The 18,265-nt window shown below is 42.9% G+C and overlaps 1 protein-coding gene across 1 annotated transcript; it reads left to right on the top strand.

Moving 5' to 3' along the window:
• Nucleotides 1–7,115: 7,115 nt before the first annotated feature.
• On the top strand, nt 7,116–8,063 carry LOC123949844 (olfactory receptor 51E1). The gene has a single exon (XM_046017509.1). The coding sequence runs from the start codon at nt 7,116–7,118 to the stop codon at nt 8,061–8,063; it is 948 nt and encodes a 315-aa protein (XP_045873465.1).
• Nucleotides 8,064–18,265: the final 10,202 nt, after the last annotated feature.

Raw genomic sequence — 18,265 nt, 5'->3', positions numbered from 1 at the left:
CCAGCAGGGACAATGAACAGGAAGAAGGCAGAGGATAGAGAAAGCTCCAGGAAGAAGAGGGGGTGGTACTTAATTGTGGGCCCTCACTGAAAGCTTATTCTGTTTTTCCTCTGGCTGAGTTTACTGAGCCTGGGAAGAAACGTGGAAAAACACTCCTCACAAAGTCCACAGCCACACAAATAAGTTTCTTCTAACCTTTCCTTACTCATTCCCCATCAAACTTTATTGGGAACTGGCCAATATCCTGACTGGCACGGGGCCCATTTGGAGAGGACTCTAGAGACCCTCTCTACCCACTGTCCCTCCTTCCCCATACCCGAGGTGCACTTTCCTAGGACACAGAAGCCAAGAAGGACATCAGACGCACAGTTGGCTACTGAGGGGTACCTGCTGATAGACCCTCTGGGCAACACGTCCGCCGCCCAGAAGGGGGAAGCAGAAGGAGGGAGGAGGTAAGACAGAATAAATAACCTTGATCAGGGAGGCCCAAAGAAGGGGGTGGAGACAGAGAATGCTGAACTTCAGCACAGTCTGCCAGACATCTTTGGAAAGAGGACTGGAGAAAAAGACACACATTACTTCCAGGCCATTGCGGAGACTGCAGGAGACCGGGGGTATGCAGAGATGTGTGAGTTTCTTGTAGGTAGGGAATTCCCATTAGACCTGCCAAGTCTAAGGAAGGAGAAACCAGGCTATGATGAACCAGAAGTATATGGGTGGAGCCAGGGAACATGAAGGAGGCACCTGACTCAAAGGACAGTGTTAGCAGTTTCTGTGTGGGATGAGGGGAAGTGTGGACAGTGGTAGATGTTGCCTATGGGTAGTTTTCAAGCAATTTTTAGTGATCAGTTTCCTGGGGGTGCCCATCTAGGGCTTGGCAGGAGTTGGTCTAAATGAAGGTAAAGGGGCAGAAAACAGATTGAGTTGGGGTTGGGTTAGAGTTAGATTGGTGTTTGCGTGTTAACAGGACTGTCCCAGGTGTTAGTGTGGTCGAAGCTCAGTTTGTGATTGGGGGTTAGGGCTTATTCTGTCATCTGTATTGGGAGTCAGACTGTGGCTGATATTGGGACTTAGGAGTCCTCCTGGAGCTCTGGTCCTGACTCAGCCTGTGCCTGGGGTCAGGATCCAGTCTTCATCCCATATAAAAAGTGCATAACTGCCACACTGTGACTTCCTCTGCCATGCACTCTGTTCCCCAGCCCCCCTAAACCACTTACACCTTTCCAAACAAGGTATATTCTCTTTCTCTAGGTCTTCAAATTTGCCAGTGCGCACTTTTTTTTTTTTTTAAGATTTTTATATTTATTTATTTAGAGAGAGACAGCAGAGTGAGAGAGAGCACAAGCTAGGGTTGGGGGCACAGTGAGAGAGAGAAGCAAGCTCCCTGCTCAGGGACTGGATTCTAGGACCCTGAGATCATGGCCTAAGCCAAAGGCAAACACTGCTTAACCATCTGAGCCACCCAGGTACCGCACCACTGTGTACTTTTAACAAATTACATCTAGTCTGTTGGTTTAGTTCCCCCACGACACTCAGAATTAAATGAAGGCCCTTTGCCATGTTCTGTAAGCCACTACATGATCAGGCCCCTTTCTTCCTTTCTGACCTCATCTTCTAAAACTCTCCTGTGCTCTCTATATCTCTGGCTCCATTGACCTTCTTTCTGTTCTGTGAATCCTCAGAACAGAAGACCGTCTCCTTTTGTTTCCTCAGCTCTTTTCCTAGATCTCAGAATGGCTGGCATGTTCCAATACAGCTCTTTGTTCGTATGTCACTTCCTCAGAGAGGCTGTCACTGACCCCCTCTCAAATATGGGTGCCCTACCTGTCCTCTACCCTCTTACTCCATCTTATCTTGGTGCATTTATCTTTCCCTGACATGTTCTTGCTTATTTGTTTACTTTATGTTATTTCCCTCATAATGCGTGAGCTCCACGAAAGTGGTGATCTTTTCTGTTTCATCCACTGTTTTATCTCTAGCTTTGGTACATGGAGCCGAACATACTCAGTGTTTTTACTGTCTAACTGAATGCTGCTGGCCCCATACTCTCCGTCCTGTCTGGTTAACTGTGACTAACCCTGCAAGTCTTGGCTCAGAGGTCACCTCCTCAGGGAAGCCCTCTGGACCTGACAACTTGGTAAGCTATTGTCTGCTTTGCTCCTGGGGTCTGTACTTACCCCTATGCTAGCATTTAACACAACATGTTGTGATAGCTTCATGTTTTGTCTCAATTTCTCCCCACCCCTGGAGTTCTGAGCTGTGCCTTGTTCACTCTATGTCTCATTAATCTCCAATGTTTAGCACAGATTCTGGTACATGGCAGTCAGTAAATCAATAATTACTGGAAAAAATCAGTAGGTCAATCAAAGTCCAAGATCAGGCTTTTTCACTGCACCACATTTGCCTGTGTGTAGGCAGCAGAGTAGCTCTGATGGGCACTGATTATCAGGTCAGGCTTTGCAGGTCTGTGGGACTTTTACTGACTCTGGTCCTATGTGGGATGTGGAGGGGCAGGGACCTGAATCGCTGGAGCTCTGTTTGGGGGTAATTTTGGAGGGCCAGGCTGACTCGAGTGAGTAAAATGAGGCTCCCAGCCTGTAGTGAGGCTCTAAAAGTAGAGCCTCACTCTAGTTTTTTAGTTGGAAAAATGAGAGAATGCAATTTCTATTCTCATTTTGGCCATTCTAAAATGAGTGGACAAGGCTCTGCAAAGGTTCATCTGCTTTATCAAATCAAGGGAAAGTAAGGGGGACAAGGGATGTGGATGATTTGGGGTCAAAGTGATTCTGGGGCTACCACACTCATGGAGTATTAAGGAAAGTGCCCCCCTCTAAAGAAGTGGGTGATTAGATCTTAGATCTTAGTTCTTGTCCACCCCTGAAGCCTGCCTTCCCTCTCTGGGCCTAGGAGTAGGAGCCAGAGGCTTGCAGGTATTCTGGGTTCTCTCCAAGGACATTCTCTTCCAGATGTTCCCACAGAGGCTGGCAGGGGCACCAGAGGTCTCTACCCCACTGCTCTCGGCATGGAACATTCTGTGTGTTTAGCCCAGACAATGGCAATGACTATGAATCCCATCTTCCATTCCCTCCTTGTTCCCCTTCCCTGCAGCACACAAGTAGGGAGAGTTGGTCAGGTGTTCTGAGTCCTGGAGAGGCCCTCTAGACTCACATGTCCTCAAAGTTTGGATTTCTTGGAGATTAACATTAAAATAGTCTTTATAAAACATAGAAGGCCAGCTGTCCTACTTACCTGGCCATTCTACCATGCCTCTTGGGAAGATTTTATTGCTTTCAGAAGGTGCAGCACAATTAAGGGCAGCCTAGAAAGTCGAAAGTGTACAGAACTTGATGTTAGTTCAGGTTAAATTTCTGCTTTTCCATTCATCTGTTAAACCCTGGGAACATTATTTAATCCCTTGGGATCTGGTTTTCTGAGCTATAATATAGAGAAAATACATAGAATTCCTATCATGCAGAATTGTTCTTAGGTTAGAGATTATCTTTTTACAGTGTCCCACGTTTTGTAGACAGTGATTTCTGTTATCATAAAAAGCAATAAAATTAGCGTTGGGAATGACCTCATTACTCTTCTCTTGGATCAGAAGAAATAGAGCTTGTAGTCCCTGGTCTACCTCTCTGACTGCCTTTCCATGAGTCTCTGAGAAACAGGGAGTTCAGAGAGCTCTGGGAAGAGTGTGAGAATGGGCTGGTGATGCGAGCTTAGCTGGCAATGCGGGATGGAGTCTGGAAGCCAGGAGGAAGGAATGAGGTTTGAAGGCCTCACAGTGTATTTCTGCTCTGTGTAGCTGGCAGCTTCTGCTCCCTCCATTCTCAGGAGAGGGCCAAGATGTACTTCATAGTTCTCCAAGGTACATGGCTGAGACTTGCTGAGATAGTGTGACTTTTTCAGAGGAAAATCCCAGGCCTCTTCCCTAGGGCTAGGGTAATCAGGCTTTCCAAAAAAAAAAAGAAAGAAAAAGAAAAAGGAAGGAAGGAAAGAAAGAAAGAAATAAGAAAAATGACTTTTTTTTGTTTCCCCTAGAGCTCCAAATGTTCTCTCTCCGAGTGGATGCAAATGGTTTTAATTACCAACAGCCCATTCAGGCTGGATGGCACGGGTTTCCTCTCCCTACCTCCTGGCAGTACTGTGGGAGATTGAGATGTTTCAGGGCTTGTGCCTTCTGGCTGGTCCCTGTAACATATCTTCATTTTCCTTTTGCTGGAGTGTTCTGTGTCCCAGCCTGATGTTTTCCACCAAAAGTAGCTACCCACTTTATACTGCTGAGGTGCCTCCCTTCCTGGACAGCTGTGTCCTCTTCTTGTCTGGTATCTCCACATCAGTGCTTAGTCTTTGCCATTGTGGGAGATCATCTGTTACTGTGTGTGTGTGTGTGTGTGTGTGTGTGTGTGTGTGTGTGTGTGTGTTTGTACGTGTGCATGCATGCATGAGTATGTGCCTAAGGTGGAGTGGCAATTTAGGTGACAAATAGGGGGAATTGAAATTTTTTGGAAACTTGGTACGTATTCAGGGGACTTGTTCCCCATTTTAATGGAAAAAATTTAAAAAGTGCATCATACGAAGTGATAGATGTTTTATAATACCCTTTGACAGGTCTTACCTCATAATTTTGCAGGAGGACTGTAAGGTTGTTACTGTCTTCTGCATTTATTCTGAGCTTAGACTTGAGTTTCTAGCCCCAGAATTCTGCTTACCACATCACTTGGCCCTGAGGGGTAATAGGGTGGAATACACCAATCCATGATTCTTTCCTAGTGTTTCCTAAAGTGGCACATTGTGACCCCATTCTACCATGTGTGTTCATGTGAAATTTTTGGATGGTGTAGATATCTGGCTCTCTGGAGTAGCAGAGCCTTCTTACTGATGTCTGCAGAGGAAGGATCCTGGGTCACCCTGTCTCTTGGGCATAAACTGTACTGTGTGCCTACTTTGCATTTATGTAGATCCAAGGCTTTGTACCTGCCCCATTCTCCATGTATTCTTTCGTGCCTTTGGATCCCTGGGTAAGAAAGGCCTTTTCTGTTTGACCCTAAAGATTCTTGTTCTAAAATTAAGACTATCATGCACTGACCTTCTAAACATTCTCCCATTCTTCTTCAGTGTCTCTGTAGCTCGTACAACTGACAGTCCGTCTTACCTCTTTGGCCGTGCTATCCTTATTAGATGTGTATTGAGGGATTCTTCTTTTGATAAAACTCACTTTCATTTTCAATAAATGTTAACTGAATACTAATTAACAAATATGGTAGGGTTCCTGCCATTCAGGAATCCATAATTCAGGGAAAAACAAATATAGCAATAATCATATAGTTCAGGACTATAAATGTTTGAAAAGAGATTTAAACAAAGTTCTTTGAGAGCAGAGGGCAGGGGTATACCCGGGGTAGAAGCTTAGCAAAACAGCATAGGAGAGAGATAGTAAACCAGGGTGTGAAAGATGAATAAGATTTTGCTCAGTGGGAAGTCAAGGAGGGAGATCTGGGAAGATCTTGATGAAGGGATGAGAAATAAAAAAGACAAAAAAACATAGAAGCGTGGGAATCAATGCCACCTTCAGGAAATGGCATGCATTCTAATGTGGCTGGAGCACAGGAGCCATGGTCAGCCGTGGTGAGAGAGAAACCTAGGGCCAGATCTTGGAAGACCAACTTTTTTTTTGCCACAGCCTACCAGTTTGATCTTTTTTCTAGAATTAATGAGGAACTTTGAAAGGTATTTTTTTCTCAAGCAATAGATCGCTGAGTTCATTTGCTTTGAAAATTATCGGAATTGTGCAGATAAACAAGGAGGCATTGGAGGCATGGCAGACAGACTCAGAGTCTCTGAGCTTGTGTGGCTGTTCAGGCCACCCTGCAGAAGAGAGGACATACTAGAGGAAAACAGTTAACAACAGCAAAAGATGTAATTATTTGCCCATTTACTATGTGTCAGGCATTGTGTTAAATACTTTATACTCATCGCCTTACTGAATCATCACATTGAGCTCTGTTAGGCAGCAAATATTATCCTCATTTTAATGATAGGGAAACTGAGGCTTAGGAAGATTAAATGGTTTTCCCAGTGAAGTTATCCACTGGGATATGAATCCAGGATTTATTTCAAAGCTCATAGTCTTAACACCCATACAATATGGCCTGCAGAAGAGTTTGTTTTTTGGACAGGGCGAGTTTGATGTGCTTCAGAGACACACAGGTGATTCCTTTCAGTAAGGCTTTATAGTTATGAATCTGGATCATAAGAGACAATTCAAAGCTTGCTACAGATTTGAAATCCGTAGTTTAGGCATAACAAATGGACTTATAGAAAGGGACAAGATGCTCAGGGTAGAGGGTATAGAATAAGAGGAGAACTAAGGATAAATTTCTGAGAGCATTATTATCTAAAAGTATGCTTAAGGGTCAAGGAAAGGAGGCTGAAGATCCAGAAAGGAGACCAAGAACTGGTGATCATAGAGTGCTTAGGAGCAGTAGGAGGAGAAGAGAGAATTGTTAAGAAGGAGGGAACTCCTTGTACTGTCATAGGTTATAGAGAGGTCAGCACAGAAGGTTTAAGACACTGATGACTTTGGCTTCTTTGCCTGAAATTCTGAGTTAAATATGGCTCCTTATACCTTCTCCCTCCAGCAGTTTGAATTAAACTTTTATTCTCTGCCCTAAATCTCATGCTTCCAGTGTTTTGCTCTCTGTCTGGTCTGAGGGAACCCTTGTGGAATAGCTCAATGATGGAACAAAGATTCCTGACACAACCTGAGCCCAGTGAATGGTGTAAGTCCTTCCTGATGCTGGCCATGAGCTCTTCTTCACACTCAACTGCTCTCTGGAAACTTGTCTTAGTATTTCATTTGTTTTCAGGATTGACTTTAGAGGTGGGATTAGTAATTAGAACTGGGCCTTGAGTAGCAAATGGTGGTTAGGTTGAGTTTAGAATAGAATCAGAGCTTGGATAGTCAATGAAGTTAGAGTTTGGGCTAGAGAATAGGACATCAGGGTAGAGGGGGAAAAAACATGGCATTGGGATCCTGGAGGATTTGACAATGGCTTGTGTTTTTATTCCAGCCTTTACCCGCCTGGCACTTGTTGAGGCTCAGCTTCTTCACTATGGTGGACCCCAAAAGCAATGAATCCACATATTTTATTTTAATAGGTCTTCCAGGCTTGGAAGAAGCTCAGTTCTGGTTGGCCTTTCCATTGTGCTCCCTCTACCTTATTGCTGTGCTAGGTAACCTGACAATTATCTACATTGTGCGCACTGAGCACAGCCTACATGAGCCCATGTATATTTTTCTTTGCATGCTTTCTGGCCTTGACATCCTTATCTCCACTTCATCTATGCCCAAAATGATGGCCATCTTCTGGTTCAATTCCACTATCATCCAATTTGATGCTTGTCTGCTACAGATGTTTGCCATCCACTCCTTATCTGGCATGGAATCCACAGTATTGCTGGCCATGGCCTTTGACCGCTATGTGGCCATTTGCCATCCATTACGCCATGCCACTGTGCTAACATTGCCTCGTGTTACCAAGATTGGCATGGCTGCTGTGGTACGGGGTACTGCACTAATGGCACCCCTGCCTATCTTCATCAAACGGCTGCCTTTCTGCCACTCCAACATTCTTTCCCATTCCTACTGCCTACACCAAGATGTCATGAAGCTGGCTTGTGCTGATATCCGTGTCAATATCATCTATGGCCTCATTGTCATCATTTCTGCCATTGGCCTGGACTCACTTCTCATCTCCTTGTCATATCTACTTATCCTCAAGACTGTATTGGGATTGACACGTGAAGCCCAAGCAAAGGCATTTGGCACTTGTGTCTCTCATGTATGTGCTGTTTTCATATTTTATGTACCTTTCATCGGATTATCTATGGTGCACCGTTTTGGCAAGCGGCATGACTCCCTTCTACCCATCATCATGGCCAACATCTACCTGCTTGTTCCTCCTGTGCTCAACCCTATTGTTTACGGAGTCAAGACAAAGGAGATCCGGCAGCGCATCCTTTGTCTTTTCCATGTGACGACCTCTACTTCAGATCCATAGGTGTCAGCGAAAATTTCCTTTTTACTCAAAGTTTTTCGGTTCAAATTTTAACATAAACATTTTAGAAGGCAGTAGTAGGGAAAAAAAAATCTTCCCTAGTTAAGAAATACAACTGATTCTTTAAACATGAAACTGGTTGGAGAATCTCTATAAGATAGGGGTAGACCCATATCCTACCAATCCCCATTTTAAAATGTTATTTTCCCTTTATAATTCTCTCTATATAATTATTAGAACCATGAGGTGGTTGTAGCTGGAGGATTATTGCTTACAATTTAACTATTTAGCCCAAATATCTAATTGCTTGCACTGATACTCTACAGCATTCTGAGATGAGAGTGACACATCTCAGGGATATTGATGAAAGGGTTAAGCGTGGCAAAGTAAAATAAACACAAGAGTGCAATACAATCAGATAATCTGGCTTAAAACTGTGATTTCCTGGGAGTCAAGATGGCGGGGAAGTAGGAGGAGGCACCATTTCAACCTGTACCCTAAAGTGAGCTGATTACCTACCAAAGAACTCCGACCACCCATGAAATCAGCCTGAGATCAGAATTATACACGTCTGGATCTCTACAGGAGCAGAAGACGCCAGTGGCAGGTAAAGCAGACTGGGAACGTCCGACTGATATCGGAAGATAAACAAAAGGGGGAGGGAGCCACCAGAGGTGACTGATTGGAAAGTAACACCCCAACACGAGAGTGCTCTGCATCTGGGGACCAGCATTAACTTGGAGTCTGGTTGAAAGCACTCAAAAAACAAACAGCAAAGGATCACGGAGGGTAATAGTGGGAACCTGGGCAGTTAGGGTCAGGGACCTAAGTCCCCGGACCCAGGACAGCCTCCCCTGGCGCTGAGCCAGAGAGAGTGTGGCGGAGAAATCAGGTCTCCGTCCCTGAGCCACCAGTGCGCCTGAACGCCAGCGCACCCGAGAACGAGTGGGGTCTGGCTCCCGTGAGGGGCTGGGAGCCCAGCCAGACAGCAATCCTGAAACGCGCGCGTCCCACACCCTCCCTTGGGATAGGTGCTCATAGGCGCTAGCCTGGAGCTCTGGCAGCAGGAAAAACCAGACATTCCCAGCCCGGGACAGCGGGAAAATCTCAGTGTGTGATCTCTGCTTGGAACCTCTCTGGCGGTCTGGAGCTGCCTAGACAGCCACCGCTGCCCTGGTTTTGGGTACAACGAGGAGCTCCTGCATCCCCAGGGACAGTGACTCAGAACCGACTCTGCCAGCAGCTTTTGCAAAACAGTCTGAGGCTTCTCTCTGAGAGGGAGGTTGGGGTGCTGTTTGCTCTCCTCTAAACCTCCAAAAACCATCAAAAGCTGTCAAGGCGAGAGAAAGCAGATGAAAGAACATAAAAACCCCCAGAGAACAAAAGGCTGACAAAAACAGTTTCCTGAAAAAAAAAAAAAAAAAGAGCTCACCCCCTTGAGGGGAGCCAGAGGACCTAACTCAGGGAACATCATTGTCTGAAAACCCACGTGGCAGGCCCCTCCCCCAGAAAACCAACCAGGAAGGAAGAAAAAAAAAAAAACTACAAGAGAACAATCACCACTACTTCATAAATACAACTTTTATTTTTAACTCTTTACCAATATTCTGGTTCTTCTTTTTTTATACATACAGATAATTTTTTAACCTATTTACCATCACACTGAGATGTCCAGTACATCAAATTCTTTAATAACCTTCTAACCTGAACTTTCTGATATGTACACCCGTGTTTTTCTTTTGTTTTTCTATTTTTTTAATTCTTTTTTAATTTTAACTTAGTTTAGTCTAGTTTATTCTTTTTTAATTTTTATTTTCTACTATACATATAGAGTTAAACTTCAAGGTAATCCCCTTTCCCCAATCAATGCTACCCCTATAGGCAAACCAGTTTCTAATCCCCCTGTAACTTAGGAAAGTTGAGTCCCTTAACAAAAACATCAAGATACCTTCAGGAAGAATCAAAATAACCTTCCTCACCCACACTGAGAATCTATAACCATTCTCCCAATTTTTCCTTCTGTCAGTGCTTCTGTGAATTTGTGTTTGTCCTGATAATATATAAACCTTATACTTGGGGTTCTTTCTGATGAGGTTCTTCCCTTTTTTTTTGCTCATCTATACATATTTTTTTCTCTTGTCATATCCTTTTATCACTCTTTTCGTCTGTCTGTTTTTGTTTGTATACTCCACAAATCTTACCTTGTGGCCCATTTGGGCTGAGCCTTCTCTTTTATCTTCCCTTTTTTCCCTATCTCTCTCTCTCTTTTTTTTTCCTTTTTTCTTTCCCCCCTTCTTTTTCTTTCTTCTTCTCTATTTCTTTTTCTTTTCGTTTTTCTCTCATTTGGGTGGGGAATCCTGATTGCACAGAAGCGTTCCAGGGTGCACATTGACTGCACCACAATCGATAAGTCCAGCTGCATCTGTTTAGTCATCTCTTACCAAAATGACTAGGAGGAGGAATACCCAACAGAAGAAAAATACAGAGGATGGGCCTTCTGCAACAGAGCTAATGGCTATCAACATAGACAATATGTCAGAAAAGGAATTCAGACTAACAATTATCCAGGCAATAGCTAGGTTGGAGAAAGCCATGGATGACCAAACAGAATTGATTAGGGCAGAACTGAAAGCCACCAGGGATGATGTTCACAATGTTAGGGCAGAACTGAAAGCCACCAGGGATGATGTTCAAAATGCTTTCAATGGGGGAGGAGTCAAGATGGCGGAGAAGTAGCAGCCTGAGACTACATCAGGTAGCAGAAGATCAGCTCGATAGCTTATCTAAACATTGCAAACACCTACAAATCCAACGGGAGAGCGAAGAGAAGAAGAACAGCAACTCTAGAAACAGAAAATCAACCACTTTCTGAAAGGTAGGACTGGCAGAGAAGTGAATCTAAAACGACGGGAAGATAGACCACGGGGGGAGGGGCTGGCTCCCGGCAAGCGGCGGAGCAACGGAGCACAAAATCAGGACTTTTAAAAGTCTGTTCCATTGAGGGACATTGCTCCAGAGGCTAAACCAGGGTGAAGCCCACGCGGGGTCAGCGTGGCCCCAGGCCCCGCAGGGTCACAGAAGGATCGGGGGTGTCAGAGTGTGGGAGAGCTCGCAGGTATTAGAACGGAGAAGCCGGCTGCAGAGACAGAGCCGAGGACTGAACTCTCAGCTCGGGGTTACCTTGAGCTGGTCGCGGGCTGGGTGAGCTCGGAGCGCGGCTAGAGGCTGGGGATAAGGGAGTGATTGGGTGCTGTCCTCTGGGGGCGCACTGAGGAGTGGGGCCCCAGGCTCTCGGCTCCTCCGGGCCGGAGACTAGGAGGCCGCCATTTTCATTCCTGTCCTCCGGAACTCTACGGAAAGCGTTCAGGGAACAGAAGCTCCCAAAAGTGAACCCGAGCCGATTACTTAGTCCGGCCTCCGGTAAGGGCGGTGCAATCCCGCCTCGGGCAAAGACACTTGAGAGTCACTACAACAGGCCCCTCCCCCAGAAGATCAACAAAATATCCAGCCAGGACGAAGTTCATCTATCAAGGAGAAAGCAGGTTCAATTCCTAAGACAGCTGCGCAATTCCAGAGGAGGAGAAAGCAAAGCACGGAACTCATGGCTTTCTCCCCATGATTCTTTAGTCTTGCGGCTACTTCAATTTTTTTTTTCTTTTTTCAATTTTTTTTTCTTTTTTCTTTTTTCTTCTTCTGCTAAATTTTTTAAAACTTTTACCCTTTTCTTTTTTAACGTTTTTTGACTAGATCATCTAAATATATATATATTTTTTTCTTTCTTTTTTATATGTTTTAATTTGTTTTATTTTTTAAATTTTTTTCTTTTTTTTTTCCTTTTTTTTTTCTTTTCTTTTTTTTTTCAGAACCTGTTTTTATCCCCTTTCTCCCCCCCACAATTTGGGGTCTCTTCTGATTTGGTTACAGCGCATTTTTCTGGGGTCTTTGCCACCCTTTTAGTATTTTATTTGCTCCTTCATATCCTCTTATCTGGACAAAATGACAAGGCGGAAAAAATCACCACAAACAAAAGAACAAGAGACAGTACCGAAGGCTAGGGACCTAATCAACACAGACATTGGTAATATGTCAGATCAAGAGTTCAGAATGACGATTCTGAACATCCTAGCCGGGCTCGAAAAAGGCATGGAAGATATTAGAGAAACCCTCTCTGGAGATATTAAAGCCCTTTCTGGAGAAATTAAAGAACTAAAATCTAACCAAGTTGAAATCAAAAAAGCTATTAATGAGGTGCAATCAAAAATGGAGGCTCTCACTGCTAGGATAAATGAGGCAGAAGAAAGAATTAGTGATATAGAAGACCAAAGGACAGAGAATAAAGAAGCCGAACAAAAGAGGGACAAACAGCTACTGGACCATGAGGGGAGAATTCGAGAGATAAGTGACACCATAAGACAAAACAACATTAGAATAATTGGGATTCCAGAAGAAGAAGAAACAGAGAGGGGAGCAGAAGGTCTATTGGAGAGAATCATTGGAGAGAATTTCCCTAATATGGCAAAGGGAACAAGCATCAAAATCCAGGAGATGCAGAGAACCCCCCTCAAAGTCAACAAGAATAGGTCCACACCCCGTCACCTAATAGTAAAATTGACAAGTCTTAGTGACAAAGAGAAAATCCTGAAAGCAGCCCGAGAAAAGAAGTCTGTAACATACAATGGTAAAAATATTAGATTGGCGGCAGACTTATCCACAGAGACCTGGCAGGCCAGAAAGAGCTGGCATGATATATTCAGAGCACTCAACGAGAAAAACATGCAGCCAAGAATACTCTATCCAGCTAGGCTATCATTGAAAATAGAAGGAGAGATAAAAAGCTTCCAGGACAAACAAAAACTGAAAGAATTTGCAAACACCAAACCAGCTCTACAGGAAATACTGAAAGGGGTCCTCTAAGCAAAGAGAGAGCCTAAAAGTAGTAGATCAGAAAGGTACAGAGACAATATACAGTAACAGTCACCTTACAGGCTAATAATGGCACTAAATTCATATCTCTCAATAGTTACCCTGAATGTTAATGGGCTAAATGCCCCAATCAAAAGACACAGGGTATCAGAATGGATAAAAAAACAAAACCCATCAGTATGTTGCCTACAAGAAACTAATTTTAGACGTGAAGACACCTCCAGATTTAAAGTGAGGGGGTGGAAAACAATTTACCATGCTAATGGGCATCAGAAGAAAGCTGGGGTGGCAATCCTTATATTAGATCAATTAGATTTCAAGCCAAAGACTATAATAAGAGATGAGGAAGGACACTATATCCTACTCAAAGGGTCTGTCCAACAAGAAGATCTAACAATTTTAAATATCTATGCCCCTAACGTGGGAGCAGCCAACTATATAAACCAATTAAGAACAAAATCAAAGAAACACATCAATAATAATACAATAATAGTAGGGGACTTTAACACTCCCCTCGCTGAAATGGACAGATCATCCAAGCCAAAGATCAACAAGGAAATAAAGGCCTTAAATGACACACTGGACCAGATGGACATCACAGATATATTCAGAACATTTCATCCCAAAGCAACAGAATACACATTCTTCTCTAGTGCACATGGAACCTTCTCCAGAATAGATCACATCCTGGGTCACAAATCAGGTCTCAACTGGTATCAAAAGATTAGGATTATTCCCTGCATATTTTCAGACCACAGTGCTCTGAAGCTAGAACTCAATCACAAGAGGAAAGCTGGAAAGAACCCAAATACATGGAGACTAAACAGCATCCTTTTAAAGAATGAATGGGTTAACCAGGAAATTAAAGAAGAATTGAAAAAATTCATGGAAACAAATGATAATGAAAACACAACAGTTCAAAATCTGTGGGACACAGCAAAGGCAGTCCTGAGGAAAATATATAGCGATACAAGCCTTTCTCAAGAAACAAGAAAGGTCTCAAGTACACAACCTAACCCTACACGTAAAGGAGCTGGAGAAAGAACAAGAAAGAAACCCTAAACCCAGCAGGAGAAGAGAAATCATAAAGATCAGAGCAGAAATCAATGAAATAGAAACCAAAAAAACAATAGAACAAATCAATGAAACTAGGAGCTGGTTCTTTGAAAGAATCAATAAGATTGATAAACCCCTGGCCAGACTTATCAAAAAGAAAAGAGAAAGGACCCAAATCAATAAAATCATGAATGAAAGAGGAGAGATCACAACTAACACCAAAGAAATACAGACAATTATAAGAACATACTATGAGCAACTCTACGCCAACAAATTGGACAATCTGGAAGAAATGGATGCATTCCTAGAGACATATAAACTACCACAACTGAACCAGGAAGAAATAGAAAACCTGAACAGGCCCATAACCAGTAAGGAGATTGAAACAGTCATCAAAAATCTCCAAACAAACAAAAGCCCAGGGCCAGACGGCTTCCCAGGGGAATTCTACCAAACATTTAAAGAAGAACTCATTCCTATTCTCCTGAAACTGTTCCAAAAAATAGAAATGGAAGGAAAACTTCCAAACTCATTTTATGAGGCCAGCATCACCTTGATCCCAAAACCAGACAAGGATCCCCCCAAAAAAGAGAACTACAGACCAATATCCTTGATGAACACAGACGCAAAAATTCTCGCCAAAATACTAGGCAATAGGATTCAACAGTACATTAAAAGGATTATTCACCACGATCAAGTGGGATTTATTCCAGGGCTGCAGGGTTGGTTCAACATCCGCAAATCAATCAATGTGATAGAACACATTAATAAAAGAAAGAACAAGAACCATATGATACTCTCAATAGATGCTGAAAAAGCATTTGACAAAGTACAGCATCCCTTCCTGATCAAAACTCTTCAAAGTGTGGGGATAGAGGGCACATACCTCAATATTATCAAAGCCATCTATGAAAAACCCACCGCAAATATCATTCTCAATGGAGAAAAACTGAAAGCTTTTCCGCTAAGGTCAGGAACACGGCAGGGATGTCCATTATCACCACTGCTATTCAACATAGTACTAGAAGTCCTAGCCTCAGCAATCAGACAACAAAAGGAAATTAAAGGCATCCGAATTGGTAAAGAAGAAGTCAAACTATCACTCTTCGCAGATGATATGATACTATATGTGGAAAACCCAAAAGACTCCACTCCAAAACTGCTAGAACTTGTACAGGAATTCAGTAAAGTGTCAGGATATAAAATCAATACACAGAAATCAGTTGCATTTCTGTACACCAACAACAAGACAGAAGAAAGAGAAATTAAGGAGTCAATCCCATTTACAATTGTACCCAAAACTATAAGATACCTAGGAATAAACCTAACCAAAGAGACTAAGAATCTATACACAGAAAATTATAAAGTACTCATGAAAGAAATTGAGGAAGACACAAAGAAATGGAAAAATGTTCCATGCTCCTGGATTGGAAGAATAAATATTGTGAAAATGTCTATGCTACCTAAAGCAATCTACACATTTAATGCAATCCCTATCAAAATACCTTCCATTTTTTTCAAAGAAATGGAACAAATAATCCTCAAATTTATATGGAACCAGAAAAGACCTCAAAAAGCCAAAGGAATATTGAAAAAGAAAGCCAAAGTTGGTGGCATCACAATTCCGGACTTCAAGCTCTATTACAAAGCTGTCATCATCAAGACAGCATGGTACTGGCACAAAAACAGACACATAGATCAGTGGAACAGAATAGAGAGCCCAGAAATCGACCCTCAACTCTATGGTCAACTAATCTTCGACAAAGCAGGAAAGAATGTCCAATGGAAAAAAGACAGCCTCTTCAATAAATGGTGCTGGGAAAATTGGACAGCCACATGCAGAAAAATGAAATTGGACCACTTCCTTACACCACACACGAAAATAGACTCCAAATGGATGAAGGACCTCAATGTGAGAAAGGAATCCATCAAAATCCTTGAGGAGAACGCAGGCAGCAACCTCTTCGACCTCAGCCGCAGCAACATCTTCCTAGGAACAACGGCAAAGGCAAGGGAAGCAAGGGCGAAAATGAACTATTGGGATTTCATCAAGATCAAAAGCTTTTGCACAGCAAAGGAAACAGTTAACAAAACCAAAAGACAACTGATAGAATGGGAGAAGATATTTGCAAACGACATATCAGATAAAGGGCTAGTATCCAAAATCTATAAGGAACTTAGCAAACTCAACACCCAAAGAACAAACAATCCAATCAAGAAATGGGCAGAGGACATGAACAGACATTTCTGCAAAGAAGACATCCAGATGGCCAACAGACACATGAAAAAGTGCTCCACGTCACTCGGCATCAGGGGAATACAAATCAAAACCACAATGCGATATCACCTCACACCAGTCAGAATGGCTAAAATTAACAAGTCAGGAAATGACAGATGCTGGAGAGGATGTGGAGAAAGGGGAACCCTCCTCCACTGTTGGTGGGAATGCAAGCTGGTGCAACCACTCTGGAAAACAGCATGGAGGTTCCTCAAAATGTTGAAAATAGAACTACCCTATGACCCAGCAATTGCACTACTGGGTATTTACCCTAAAGATACAAACATAGTGATCCGAAGGGGCACGTGTACCCGAATGTTTATAGCAGCAATGTCTATAATAGCCAAACTATGGAAAGAACCTAGATGTCCATCAACAGATGAATGGATCAAGAAGATGTGGTATATATACACAATGGAATACTATGCAGCCATCAAAAGAAATGAAATCATGCCATTTGCGATGACGTGGATGGAACTAGAGCGTATCATGCTTAGTGAAATAAGTCAATCAGAGAAAGACAACTATCATATGATCTCCCTGATATGAGGACATGGAGAAGCAACATGGGGGGGTAGGGGGATAGGAGAAGAATAAATGAAACAAGATGGGATTGGGAGGGAGACAAACGATAAATGACTCTTAATCTCACAAAACAAACTGGAGGTTGCTGGGGGGAGGTGGGATTGGGAGAGGGGGAGGGGGCTATGGACATTGGGGAGGGTAAGTGCTATCGTGAGTGCTGTGAAGTGTGTAAACCTGGCGATTCACAGACCTGTACCCCTGGGGATAAAAATACATTATATGTTTATTAAAAAAAAAATTTGGAAGGGGAGGCGAACCATAAGAGACTATGGACTCTGAAAAACAACCTGAGGGTTTTGAAGGGTCAGGGGTGGGAGGTTGGGGGAACAGGTGGTGGGTAATGGTGAGGGCACGTTTTGCATGAAGCACTGGGTGTTGTGCAAAAACAATGAATACTGTTACGCTGAAAAAATAAATAAAATGGGGGAAAAAATGCTCTCAATGAGTTCCAATCCAATCTAAATTCTCTAAAAGGTAGGGTAACTGAGACAGAAGATAGAATTAGTGATCTGGAGGACAAACAGATAGAGAGAAAGGATCAGGAGGAAGCCTGGAACAAACAGCTCAGAAGCCACGAAAACAGAATCAGGGAAATAAACGATGCCATGAAACGTTCCAATGTCAGAATTATTGGAATCCCTGAAGGGGAAGAAAAAGAAAGAAGTCTAGAAGATATAGTGGAAGAAGTTGTCTATGAAAATTTTCCCAATCTCACAAATGGAAACAACGTTCATGTACTAGAGGCAGAAAGATTTCCTCCCAAGATTTTAGATTCTCGAAAGTCCTCACGGCACCTTATCATTAGAATGGGGAATTTTGTTTCAAGAGAGACCCTCTTAAAAGCAGCTAGGACAAAGAAGCTTCTTACATACAGAGGAAAGCCCATTTGAATAACGTCAGACCTTTCCACAGAGACCTGGAAAGCCAGGAAGGGCTGGCAAAATATATTCAGAGTACTAAATGAGAAGAACATGCAACCAAGAATACTCTATCCAGCAAGACTGACATTTAAAATGGATGGAGAGATAAAGAGTTTCCAAGACCAGAAAGGCTTAAAAGACTATGCAACCACCAAGCCGACACTGCAGGAAATATTAAGGGGGGTCCTATAAAAGAGAAAAAATCCTAAGAATATCATTGAACAGAAATATAGAAACAATCTATAGACAGAAAGGCTTCAAAGGCAACACGATGTCAATAAAAACCTATCTCTCAATAATCACTCCCAATGTGAATGGCCTAAATGCACCCATAAAACGACACAGGGTTGCAGATTGGATAAAACGGCAGGACCCATCCATATGTTGTCTACAAGAGACCCATTTTGAACCTAAGGATACACCCAGACTGAAAGTGAAGGGAT

Source organism: Meles meles, chromosome 8 (genome assembly GCF_922984935.1).
Source record: "Meles meles chromosome 8, mMelMel3.1 paternal haplotype, whole genome shotgun sequence".
NCBI classification, from domain to species: Eukaryota; Metazoa; Chordata; class Mammalia; order Carnivora; family Mustelidae; genus Meles; species Meles meles.
Note: the sequence above shows the minus strand (reverse complement) of the source record. Positions and strands in the feature narration are given on the sequence as shown.

Excerpts from the sequence above, each read along its gene's own strand:
- LOC123949844 (XM_046017509.1), top strand. The coding sequence starts at position 7,116 with ATGGTGGACCCCAAAAGCAATGAATCCACATATTTTATTTTAATAGGT.